The sequence below is a fragment of the Salvelinus namaycush genome, chromosome 13 (genome assembly GCF_016432855.1).
Source record: "Salvelinus namaycush isolate Seneca chromosome 13, SaNama_1.0, whole genome shotgun sequence".
In the NCBI taxonomy this organism is placed as follows: domain Eukaryota; kingdom Metazoa; phylum Chordata; class Actinopteri; order Salmoniformes; family Salmonidae; genus Salvelinus; species Salvelinus namaycush.
Window position 1 is genome coordinate 13471474 of NC_052319.1, and position 13592 is coordinate 13485065.

The 13592-nt window shown below is 42.3% G+C and overlaps 1 protein-coding gene across 4 annotated transcripts; it reads right to left on the minus strand.

Annotated features, from left to right (window-relative positions):
* Positions 1–3055: 3055 nt before the first annotated feature.
* LOC120058256 (transcription factor Sp3-like) lies at positions 3056–9423 on the minus strand. Of its 4 annotated transcripts, none has more exons than XM_039006784.1 (7): positions 9283–9423; positions 8849–8946; positions 8572–8667; positions 6837–8031; positions 4208–4394; positions 3721–3905; positions 3056–3483 (listed from the first exon to the last, which is right to left on the minus strand). In XM_039006784.1, the coding sequence occupies exons 1-7, from the start codon at positions 9287–9289 to the stop codon at positions 3176–3178; spliced, it is 2076 nt and encodes a 691-aa protein (XP_038862712.1). In that variant the 5' UTR covers positions 9290–9423; the 3' UTR covers positions 3056–3175. The 4 variants fall into 4 exon arrangements, with proteins under 4 accessions (XP_038862712.1, XP_038862711.1, XP_038862714.1 ...); XM_039006783.1 differs by having other exon boundaries at positions 6837–8055; XM_039006786.1 differs by lacking the exon at positions 8572–8667.
* Positions 9424–13592: the final 4169 nt, after the last annotated feature.

The window sequence follows — 13592 nt, forward strand, 5'->3', positions numbered from 1 at the left end:
GAATTATGCCACTTGAATGCAGTCGTAACACCACATATGCAACGTATTTTTGACCAATCAGATTGCGTGCCCAGAACTAACCGCTTCATAGTATAACATAACATCATAGTAATATAATAGTACAATAATAACAAGACAACGTACTACCAGGTAATGTTTAGTCATTTTTGTATGAAATAACAAGATGCCCTCAAAAAGTGGACATTGTACAATTGTTTCCCGCAAAACAGAATAAAATCATTGAAATGAATACCACGTTACAAAAATGTTTAGAATGATTCATGACAAACATCTGGATTGAAACTTTTTGAGATTGTAAAAATGACATGTTCACTTCTAAATGTGAATCTGTGAGGTATAATATAGTGTTTTGTTAATAACCACACATGGTATAATACGTTTCAACGATATCATGGTGGACTTAAAGCCACTGGGGGCCTTCTGAGTTGAAAACAACTTCCCAGAACCAGTCACTACAACAGCAGATACAACGCACACAATTCACTTTCTTCAATCTTACATTTCATCATCTGAATAAAAACATAGATATATTACTACAGAAAAAGGAGTCAAAATAACACTCCGATTAAAAGAAATAAGACAGAGACAGAAACATTTACTGACAGAGATAAAAGATGATAACCAACATGGGCAGTATACAAAAACGTTTATACAAAAAGAGAATTATCAAACTACAGATGAAGAGAAGAGTGCTATTAAGAGAGTACTGCCTACTGCGATACCATTTCACTTCTGTCTTAGAGGGCTGATTGAGCGAGGCGCGGACACAGAACGCATCTCTTTACCGAACTATTTCATAACGGTAAGGGGGAGGGAGGGGGGTTGTCCTCTAAGGACCCTGACATACAGTTTATAGAGCATAGGTAACACGGTGACAGCATAATTCAACTATGCTTTTGGTCCATCGAATAACACATCTCTACACAACACCCCACAACATCTCTAGGGGCTACAGGGGAGGATTGCTCTACCGTGCATGACCAAGTCACCCTGAGATTAAAGTCAAATTTGGCAATTCAACCCCTTAGCATGGCTTTTTTTCTCTCTAAAAATGACTCGACTTTTTAAATTGCGAATCATTTAGAAATCATGTTTTTACAAAATAAACACATCTGAATATTACACTATACACATTTAAAAAGCCATTTAAAAGAGCTTGGAGTTTGAGATACCATAAAACCAGTTTACGATGATATAGTTCTTCACTAAAAATACTTGATTTGCAAGAAATGAATATTACAACATCCGATCAATTGTAGAAGTTCAATAGGAATTATTATACAACATTTCAAATATGCAATTGTTTTCTATTTGCCACCTGCAATATTATTCAGGATGCAACTGAGCAGGATGTGGATAAAGCTTGCTGATGGTTTTAGGCAAGCACAAATATGACACAAACATAATCAGGAAGACAGTACTAATGTTTTGTTTAAAGGATTGTGACACAGACCTAACCATGGCTGTCATTAAAAAACATAACAAGGGCTTTAGGCTGGCAATAGCCAATCGCTTAATTTCTGTACCATTTTTTTTTTAAACACACATTTAACTCAAACCTTTAAACAATTGACAGTAGCTTAAAAACGATGCACCGTTCCCCCTTTTCAACTCCACAATATGATAGAAAATAAGGCATTTCAGTGCGTATGTATTGGAACCACATTTACGCTTTCTTTGCATCCCCACCCCAGTAAAAAGACTGCTTACAGACTTCAACTGACTACTCTTCTAATATATATATATATATATTTAGTCAAAAGTTTGGACACACCTACACATTCAAGGGTTTTTCTTTATTTTACCATTTAATAATATAGTGAAGACATCAAAACTATGAAATAACACATATGGAATCATGTAGTATGCAAAAAGTGTTAAATCAAAATATAGATTCTTCAAAGTATCCACCCTTTGCCTTGATGACAGCATTGCACTCTTGACATTCTCTCAACCAGCTTCATGAGGAATGCTTTTCCAACGGTCTTGAAGGAGTTCCCACATATGCTGAGCACTTGTGTGCTGCTTTTCCCTCACTCTGCGTTCCAACTCATCCTAAACCATCTCAATTGGGTTGAGGTCAGGTGATTGCGGAGGCCAGGTCATCTGATGCAGCGCTCCATCACTCTCCTTCTTGGTCAAGTAGCCCTTACACAGCCTGGAGGTGTGTTGGGTCATTGTCCTGTTGAAAAACAAATGATAGTCCCACTAAGCTCAAATCAGATAGGATGGCATATCGCTGCAGAATGCTGTGGTAGCCATGCTGGTTAAGTGTGCCTTGAATTCTAAATAAATCACACAGTGTCACCAGCAAAGCACGCCCACACCACCTCCTCCATGCTTCATGGTGGGAACCACACATGCGGAGATCATCTGTTCACCTACTCTGCGTCTCACAAAGACATGGCGGTTGGAAACAAAAATCTCCAATTTGGACTCATCAGACCAAAGGACAGATTTCCACCGGTCTAATGTCCATTTCTATGTGTTTCTTGGCTCAAGCAGGTCTCTTCTTATTGGTGTCCTTTAGCAGTGGTTTCTATGCAGCAATTCGACCATGAAGGCCTGATTCACAGTCTCTGAACAGTTGATGTTGTGATTTGTCTGTTACGTGATGGTTTTTGCGACTGCACTTAAGAAACATTCAAAGTTCTTGAAATGTTCTGCATTGACTGACCTTCATGTCTTAAAATAATGATGAAATTTCATTTCTCTTTGCTTATTTGATCTGTTCTTGCCATAATTTAGACTTGGTCTTTTACCAAATAGGGCTATATTCTGTATACCAACCCTACCTTGTCACAACAGAACTGATTGGCTCAAATGTATTAAAGAAAGAAATTCAACAAATAAACTTTTAACAGCGCACACCTGTTAATTGAAATGCATTCCAGGTGACTACCCCATGAAGCTGGTTGAGACTCCAATGATTCTCAAATATAAAATATATATTACTACATGATTCCATGTGTTATTTCATAGTTTTGATGTCTTCACTATTATTCCACGATGTAGAAAATATTTGTTTAAATTTAAAAACCTGGAATGAGTAGGTGTGTCCAAACTTTTGACTGGTAATAAATAATATATATATATATTTCATTCATGTATATAAAAAAACAAGCAGGGAAAATGAGTGATGAGCAAGTGAGTGTCACTGTGACTCGGCCATCTCTAGGACTTCTCCGGTTGCTACAGTGACCAGTTGTAGTGGGATTTCAGCATTGGCCAGGATGTCCTGGGAGTTACTGGAGCCCTGCTGGATGTTGGTGAGGATGAGGGTGGTGCCGCCCGCCGTGATGATGCTGTCTGACGAGCCCGCGGACTCCATGGAGCCCACCACCGCGTTGCTCACAGAGTTCATGACTCCTTTCTTGTTCTGGTGAGTTTTAATGTGCTTGGCCAGGTGGTCGCTCCGCATGAAGCGCTTGGAACATTCCGGGCAGACAAACTTCTTCTCCCCTGTCAGAGAGAGAGAGAAACCAGACAAGTTTTAACAGTAGGACAGACCAAACCATGTCACTTCTGCATCACTACTATGAACTCATTATGTCATCTGTTTTACTGAACTAATGCTATTATACTGAATGATATATTTCCAAAGACACAAGAGGACACTTTACATTGGTGAAAAGCGCAACCTACAAGGTATGTTTTCAAAATGTAAAATGTAATGCAAATGTTGAGGTGAGGGTGCACCTGTATGTGTCCTTCTGTGTCTCTGCAGTTCGTCGCTGCGTGTGAACCTCTTCCCACAGTACATCCAGCTGCAGACGAAGGGCCGCTCCCCTGAGTGCCAGCGCAGGTGGGACGTCTTCCCGTACACCTTCCCACAGCCCGGAATGTGACAGATGTGTTGCTTCTTCTTCCCCATGTTGGATCCTCTGAGAGAACACAAACAAACACACTCATATACTGCATATACAGCCTTATAGATGTGTACTTCCTCTGTTTTTTGGGCCTTTGCGCACCAATGCTGGTGAGGGGGGGGGGGGGGGGGGGGGGGGTACAGTAAGACTGTTAGTAACCAGACAGAATATATAACATGTATGAAAACATTTGTCTTTCCCATTCAGACCCCAAAACCTTGAGAACTAGTATTCTAAACACCATAAGTATTTTTCTGACCACTATAAGCTGTTGAGCACTGTAAGCGTAGTCGCTATAAGCAGGTGAGCTCACTCACCTCCCCCCAGCCTCTTTGCAATTGGGGCAGGTGCAGGCCACTCTGCGTAGCCGCTTGCCCCCCTCGCCGAGCTGGTCCTCCTCGTCCTCTAGCCTGACCCGCAGGTGGGAAAGGTCACTGGTGTTCAGAGTGGAGTCACTGCCCAGCTGCCAGTCCTCTGAGTCCGGCTCCTCCTTTATCTGGACGTCTGGAGGGAGACCAATCAATCCACACATCAATATCAACACAACCTTTAACAATTGCATGCTAAATGGACTGCAAAAGCCACACAGTGAAAAGTGCTTCTTCGCTAAATGCTTTTAAAAAGATTTCATGACAGTTTGGCTATGAACAAATTCAAAACCCCTGTTCAAACTTGACAATGTGTGGATGGACAGCTTGACACAAAACCATTTGATGATTTACACACCCTTCAAATCTTCAAAGAATTAATCATACGATTGTTTATATCTCACAGATCTATAAAGAGTGTTGATTATATGGTCAGAGAATTGTTTAAATTGTAACATTTGTCATTTAGCAGACGATTTTATCCAGAGCAACTTACAGGAACAATTAGGGTTAAGTGCTTTGCTCAAGGGCACAGACATATTTTTCAGCTATTCGGATGAAAATGTTATTGTTACACACACATGTTCTGTTGTTAAATGTGTGTTCTTAAAGTAAACAACAAAGTTGTTAATGTATAAGAAAATATTTGCAAATCTGACAAGAATATACAGCTAATAATCCTCACCAGAGAAGCGCAAATCATGCCTGATGCCTCAGGAGGCTTATATCAGGTGACTCAATAATTAAATAGTCTACTTCTTGGGGATAATTTTTTTCAGACCCCCGTGGTTTCCTACATACAGTGCCTTCAGAAAGTATTCACACCCCTTCACTTTTTACACATTTTGTTGTGTTACAAAGTGGGATTCAAATTGATTTAATTGTCATTGTTTTGTATGAAAAATAAAACACTAATATATCTTGATTAGATAAGTATCCAACCCTGAGGCAACACATGTTAGAATCACCTTTGGCCGCAAGTTGTGAGTCTTTCTGGGTAAGTCTCTAAGAGCTTTCCACACCTGGATTAAGAAAACATATGCCCATTATTCTTTTAAAAATACTTCCAAGCTCAGTCAAATTGGTTGTTGATCATTGCTAGACAACCAGTTTCAGGTCTTGCCATAGACTTAAGCCGATTTAAGTCAAAACTGTAACTCGGAAACATTCACTGTCTTCTTTGTAAGCATCTCCAGTGTAGATTTGGCCTTGTGTTTAAGGTTATTGTCCTGCTGAAAGGTGAATTAAATTTCCCAGTGTCTGGTGGAAAGCAGACTGAACCAGGTTTTCCTCTAGGATTTTGCCTGTGCTTAGCACCATTCCGTTTCTTTTTTTATCCTGAAAAACTCCCCATTTCTTAACGATTACAGTTATACCACAACCTGATGCAGCCCCCCCCCCCCACACTATGCTTGAAAATATGGAGAGTGGTACTCAGTAATGTGTTGCAATGAATTTGCACAAAAACATAACACTTTAGTCAGGACAAAAAGTGAATAGCGCTGCAATTGTTTTGCAGTATTACTTTAGTGCCTTGTGGCAAACAGGATGCAAGTTTTAGAATAATTGTATTCTGTACAGGCTTCATTCCTTTCACTTTGGCAATTAGGTTAGTATTGTGGAGTAACTACAATGTTGTTGATCCATCCTCAGTTCTCCTAACCAGCCAATAAACTCTGTAACTGTTTTAAAGTCACCATTGCCTCATGGTGAAATCCCTAAGCTGTTTCCTTCCTCTCCAGCAACTGAGTTAGAAAAGAAACCTGTATCTTTGTAGTGACTGTGTGTATTGATACACCATCCAAAGTATAATTAATAACTTCACAATGCTCAAAGGGATATAATTTATTGTTTTACCCATCTACCAATAGGTGCCCTTCTTTGCGAGGCATTGGAAAACCTCCCTGGTCTTTTTGGTTGAATCTGTGTTTGAAATTCCCTGCTCGACTGAGGGACCTTACAGATAATTTTATGTGTGAGGTACAGAGATGAGGTAGTAAAAATCATGTTAAACACTATTATTGCACACCAGTGGAGGCTGGTGGAAGGAGCTATAGGAGGACAGGCTCATTGTAACGGCTAGAATGGAATAAATGGAACGGTGTCAAATATGTGGTTTCCATATGTTTGATACCATTCAATTTCAGCCATAATAATGAGCCCATCCTCCTATAGCACCTCCCACCAGCCCCCACTGTTGCACACACAGTGAGTCCATGCAACATATTATGTGACTTGTTAAGCATATTTTTACTCCTGAACTTACTTAGGCTTGCCATAACAAAGGGGTTGAACACTTACTGACTCAAGACATTTTTTAAAAACATTTTAATTAACTTTTTTAACATTTCAAAAAACATCATTCCAATTTGACATTATTGTGTGTAGTATTGTGTGTAGGCCAGTGACAAAAAAAGTTACATTTAATCGATTTTAAAATCAGGCTGTTGCACAACAAAATGTGGAAAAAGTCAAGGGGTGTGAAAACTTTCAAATGTGCTGTACAACCACCAGTGTTACTAACTATTATGGTGTGCATGTCTGCTGGATGTGTACATGATGCAGGGGGAGACCATACCTCCAGGGCTGTTGGTGTCCTCTGCCTGCTGGTACTGAATCCCTGCCTGGACCAAAGAGTTGACAGTCACAGTCTGCAGGTTGGGGATCTGTTGCGCTTCTCCCTGGCCCAGAGACAGGGTTTGCAATGGGGCAAGTGTGATCTGCTGGGCTGGGTTGGTGGACAGCTGGAGGTTCTGGAGGTTCTGGACCCCCTGCACCTGAAAGGTCTGCCACTGGATCTGCCCTGAGGCCGTGACGGTCTGGGCCTGGATGATGAAGGTCCCTGGGTTGATGAGCTGAACGTTCTGCATGGTCTGTCCCCCTGCTGCCTGGACCACCTGACCATCACTGGTCTGGACTGGCACCTGTTGCAGCTGGATGATGGACTGGCCTGAGGACACCTGGATGTTCTGGACCTGGTTCTGCTGAATGTAGCCCTCCTGGAGACCAGAGGGGTCTGTCTGCTCTGGGGCTTGGGTTAGAACACCCGTCTCATCCATGGCCTCAGGCAGCTGGGCGGAGGACGTTGGCACATACATGTCTGCATTAGCATTCGAGTCATTTACAGACAGTGTTTGCGAGAGCTGATCACCTGTCTTCTCCAAACTCTCAGAGCTGTCCACACGCTGACTGGTCATGATGAGCTGGCCATCAGAAGTGACCCCTGTTGCTATAGTCTGAGCACCAGAGAGGCCCAGGGAGTCCAAGTCCACACTGCTAATGGGGACAAAGGTGATGTTCCCTGGCAACCCCATAGGCACATTAGTGACAACCTGTCCCTGGTTGTTAAAGGTGGAGCTGCCGATAGAAACACCCTGGATCTGCTGGACATGACCAGTCTGTGATATGAGGTTCTGGTTATTAGTAAGGATGTCTCCAGCCCCAGTCACACTTATAGTCTGAGTTCCGTCAGGCAAGATCTGGATCTGCCCTGTGGCATCTTGGCTCAGAGTGGCCCCCTCCTCACTGGAGGTGGAGAAGCTCAGTTGCTGTCCATCAGCTGTCTGAATGTACTGAATGTTAGGCACTGTGTTGGCGGATGTGTCGCTTCCTGATGTCACAAAGATAGGTTGGCTCTGAAGGTTCTGGAGAGGAAGAACATACTGTCCGTTTGATGTCACGATCCCCCGACTCTGGATATGGACCGCGCCAGGTTCCTCCTTCCGTGTTGTTGTGGGGGTCAAAACCTCCCATCTATCTGGGTTCCCTGTTAACTGGATGGATGTTAGGTCTGTCGTCTGCAGGATAAAACATCTTGTTTTGGTGAATAAAAACTATTCATTTGCATAGAAGGTGCCTCATTAAGATGCAGATTGCAACATTGAGATGAAGTATGTAATGTTAGAGATAGCAGTGAAATAATTACTTACATTAAAAAAACAGTAAGCCAATTATTTATTGTATTCAGCCAGTTGGAAAAGCCATAGCATGATTAGTTATGAATAACTACGTGCATTAAAAAAGTTATTACCATTCATGAAGAATATAGGAATAAGAGCTTGGTGCTGCTTGTTCACACGATTTAGCAACATATTTGAAGATTGGTTTAGAGGTGTTTAATGACCAGAGTATTGTTTGCCTAGAAGGTGCATGAGAACCCTAACTTCATATTCATATTGTGTGAACCAAATATGAGCTCACTACATGATGGCCTTTGGGCATATCTCTGCCGACACAACTCGCGTTCTATTGATAAAAGATAACTACATTTTGGGGTCGTCCACATTCTAGCAGAGCCAGTGGTGGTGACTTACCACTACAGCGGCAGCACCGTTACCCCCATCTGATGATGCCGACTCGATCTTGCTGCAGGTAGCTGCCAGCAGAGCGAGCGATGACGACTGAGTGTCCTACCCACAATGGGCGGGTTTAAAAGGAAGAAAGTGGGTGGCCGTTAGTCCGGTGCCACACAGGAAGTTCGACTTTTACTACAAATGTTAAAACGTGTGAACTTCACTAAACACCACGCACTTACTGAAACCCTAACCGAGAAGCATACGAGGGCAATTTCTAAATAGCAACGTTAGCTACCTGATCTCCTGTGCCACAGTCTTGCTGCAGAAACTCGCTTTGATTGCTGTCCACGTCCAAGGCAGCCATTTCCTCTTGTTTCACTGGCTGTTCTGGGGCTAACGTTACAAGGTACAGAATGAAGGAAACGGAGCAAAACAAACCAGCGTTAAATTCAATCTCCACACGGGAAACGGCAGCAAATTTGTTTCTAGCTATTCCACTAGCTATAACGTAACACTTCATGCTGGACTGACCTCCATTACAGCTGCGGTGTGGAGTTGATCAAACTGTCTGAAGCCTTAGCTAGCTAGCTACGTATGTTGTAGTTGTGGCTAGCATGCAGGCTAACGTTCACTGTTGGCTAAGCTGTTGGAAAAATATTAGACAGCTAGCTAACATTAGCTTAGCTAAAGGGTGCAAACATACCGATGGTTAGGTTGAACATTACATACCAGTCATTGCGTGAATTATTTTATTTCGCAGAATCTCTGTATTACCACAAGCGAAACATGCTTACAGTATTCGAAGGCTGGCTGCAATCCGTGATTCTAGTCAATTGTTTCTATTTTGATTGACGGTGCGGGAAACACAAAGGGTGGGGTCTCCAAGATTGGGTAACGCACAGGAAATCCCTCCGTTCTTCTTAAACCCAATTGGCTACCGTATTTTATTCCCTACATTATCATTCGCCAGTGTACATGTCAGTCATCTTCTGACGAATTCCTTTCCTGTTTATTTTTCTCTCAGCAAGAATATGGTGACAAAAAATAATATGGAGCCAGGAGCTATGCTGTCCATTGATAACCGTTAATGTATACAAGCGTTCTGCAGCCACAGTGGATTTTAAACATACTCTTAATTGATTTCACTGACCTCTCAATTTAGATGATTTATGCCTAGCCTAAATTTAAAGCCAGCTAGTGTAACTATTAGCCAATTAATCTGTCATTGCATGGAGATTTCAGTGCAGGTCGACCCTTGGTTTTTCAAAATAAGATGTGATGGCTGCATTTGTAGCTAGATACTTCCCTTGTGTTGGCAGCTGAATAAAATAGATTGGCCCAATTTAGATGTCAATTTTCACTAATCATAGTATCGATTGTCAACTGTTCATCACCGTGATTTTGAAAGTCTGCCAGTAGTTGAGATTATGGGTGCGTTCGTAAATTCACTCTGGCTATCTACTCCGATTTCAGAGCACTCGTCTGAGTGTGCCAGAGCGCAGAATAGTTGATTAATTTACGAACGCTCAACACCTGTTGAATATGGCCGGTGTCAGTAACGGCCGGAAAAACAGTGTAAATAAATTGTCGTCAGCAGCACAGTTACCAACGCTCTGGATAACAGCTCTGCTAGAGCGAGTAAAATGGTCAGTGATGTGTTCTCTCATTTATGTCTGGAAGTAGCTAGCCAATATTAGCCTGTTAGCTTGGGTGCTTGACTAACGTTGTGAGGTCAGAACGCTCGGATCAACCCTATTCCTCTGCCAGAGCGTTCAGTGTACTCTCCGAGAGCCCGAAACGCTCTAAATTTACGAACGGACAATCTGACAACGCTCGGAATTTACGAACTCCCAGAGCGCACTCTGGCACAGAGCAGACCCTATGCTCAAAGCTAGGAACACCAAAAGTAGTCAAACATCATTGTACACTGTTATACTCTATGTACATTTAATATTTTTCTTTCTCTAATAAGTAAACTGTTCATTTATATAATGAAGTATGGCTGTGGTATTTTATGTTCATATTGAATGTTGGTTTTGGAATTCTCACTGGGGTGAGCTCATGCACCAAAGGTGACCTTTCTTGCAGTAAGAATAATACATTCTACCATACTTGTCATCATTCCTAAGGAAATGTAATTTCCACCTTGTTTCTATCATGGAAGGTAGCACAGAGGTCCTTCAAAAATACTGGTAGGGCATTAGGCAAGGGTACAATGACTAAACAGCTGCTATCCAGTTTACTGCTAGTGCTTTCCTGTAAAGTGAGTTATAGCATGTATCTAATTTTTTCATTAACTATCTTGTACATATAATGCAATATTGGCAAGATTGCGTTGAAATTGAATATAACTGTGTTGTATTGCCTCTCCTCTGTCTGTGATGCAAGGCCCTCACTTCTTCTCCAGAGCATTATTTGCGGTGTGTCAGTTCCTCACAGAGTGCGACCAGAGTGGGGCCATTTCTCTCAACCTTCAATTCAAACTTGGCCCATTACAAGCAGACTACAAAAGCACTTTTCTGGCACTCAGGAGCTCACGCCAGTGAATGGTGGATATTTCCAATCACTCTGCTGTCAATCCAAGTGTCAGGTAAACACAGGCCTACGGAAACAGCCTTTAGAAATTCTTGCAGCTATGTCTATCTGTCTTACTCCAGTCCAAGGAAAGTTATCAGCAATTTCAACAAAGAAATCCAAGTTAAAAGGGAAAGTAAAATATAGATCCTAATAAGAGCAGACATCTAATCCAATATCCTAGAAGACATGAGAATGCCATGAGTAGACTAACTTTTCATAGCAATTACCCAGTAGGAGTTTTGATGCAACAACGAGCAAGCTGTTCAATACAATGGTCTGTATAGCTCTGTACAGTTCCATCAATATTCAGTTTATCTTTCAATATTACAGTATATTTACACCAAATGTAAGTTGAATTAAATGGCATCACATCTTTCAGTACTACTGTATTTTAGCACTGCAATTGATTGCGTATTCAGTAACAACAATAGCTTACAGTGGGTTAAAAAGGAAAATGAGATAAGCACAAGGTTAAACGATTCTGGATAAGATTAATCATATTAATTAAAGCAGACAACCCCTGTAATATCTGTCATTGTCCAGAATTAAGCATTGAGGCAGAGCGTGTTCTTGGTCAGCCAGGATGAAAAGAACAGGATCAAAACTCATATTAACGTATTGACAGTTGTGTCATGAGGGCCAGTCCAAGAGAGAGGTGACCCCATGGGGAGAAACTGCCCTGCTGGAGACACCTTGTGGGACACTGTAAATGGCGCCTCAGAGGGAAAATGTAAAATGGTGCAAGGAGGGAGAATTGTGGGTAGAATACCAAATGGATCTGGATTACAACTTCGAAAAAGGCATGAATACGGACACAGAAACATTATTCTGGTTTTCTAGGAGTCACTCGGGTTCAGCTGTGGAGCAGGAGGTCCAAAGTGTAGGTACCCACTTATCTCCTGTATTGTAGCAGGTTGGACGTATTCAGTGAAAGTCACTCCCTGAACGTCATTTACGCCTAATGAAACCCAGTTTACTATATCAAGGGCAAATAACACAGGCCTGCAATGTACACAACAGCCTCATCTCAGAACTTGAAAAAGGGATACATTCTGGAATGATGCCCCTTTGGAAAAATAATATTTCTTTCCATTTTGAGTATAAAATGTTACTTCATACTTTCTGGGGGAGAATCATATTCAAATGAATTCCAATCCATCTGTCAGATCAGCCTGTGACCTTTGGGTCTATCAATAAACAAACCGTTTTGGTAAATGTATAGAAATGCTAGATCTGTCAACATCTTGCAGCAAGCCATGGACACTCCCCCACATGATTTCTTAAAATGAGTAAAAAAATGGCATTGACTTTATTGTAGGTTTGTTCAGCCTGAAGGTGACAGTAATAAATCAACTTTAAGTTATGCTCTTCCTGTTGTAACAACTTCTAAATGGAAAGCTACTGTGCACCGGCTTTGACAACAGCATCATTCCGGATAACCTAGACACACTCCAATTCGCATACCGCCCCAATAGATCCACAGATGACGCAATATCAATCGCACTCCACATTGTCCTTTCCCACCGTGACAAAAGGAACACCTATATGAGAATGCTGTTCATTGACTACATCTCAGCGTTCAACACCATAGTGCCCACAAAGCTCATCACTAAATTAAAGACCCTGGGACTAAACATCTCCCTCTGCAGCTGGATCCTGGACTTCCTGGTGGGCCGCCCCCAGGTGGTAAGGGTAGTCAACAACACGTCTGCCAACTGATCCTCAACACTGGGGCCCCTCAGGGGTGCGTGGTTAGTCCCCTCCTGTACTCCCTGTTCACCCACGACTGCTTGGCCAAACACGACTCCAACACCATCATTAAGTTTGCAGATAACACAACAGTGGTAGGCCTGATTACCGACAACGATGAAACGGCCTATAGGTAGAAGGTCAGAGACGTGGCAGTGTGGTGCCAGGACAACAACCTCTCCCTCAAGACAAAGAAACGGATTGTGGACTACAGGAAAAGGTGGGACGAACAGGCCCCCATTAACATCGACGAGGCTGTAGTGGAGCAGGTCGAGAGTTTCAAGTTCCTCTGTGTCAACATCACCAACGAACTATCATGGTCCAAACACATCAAGACACATTTTGTCCCCTCAGGAGACTGAAAAGATTTGGCATGGATCCCCAGATCCTCAAAAAGTTCTACAGCTGCACCATCGAGAGCATCTTGACCGGTTGCATCACCGCCTGGTATGACAACTGCTCGGCATCTGACTGTAAGGTGCTACAGAGGGTAGTGCATACGGCCCAGTACATCACTGGGGCCAAGCTTCCTGCCATCCAGGACCTATATACTAGACGGTGTCAGAGGAAAGCCCAAAACATTGTCAAAGACTCCAGTAGCCCAAGTCATAGACTGTTCTCTTTGCTACCGCACGGCAAGCGGTATCGGAGCGCCAAGTCTAGGACCAAAAGGCTCCTTAACAGCTTCTACCCCCAAGCCAAAAGAGTGCTGA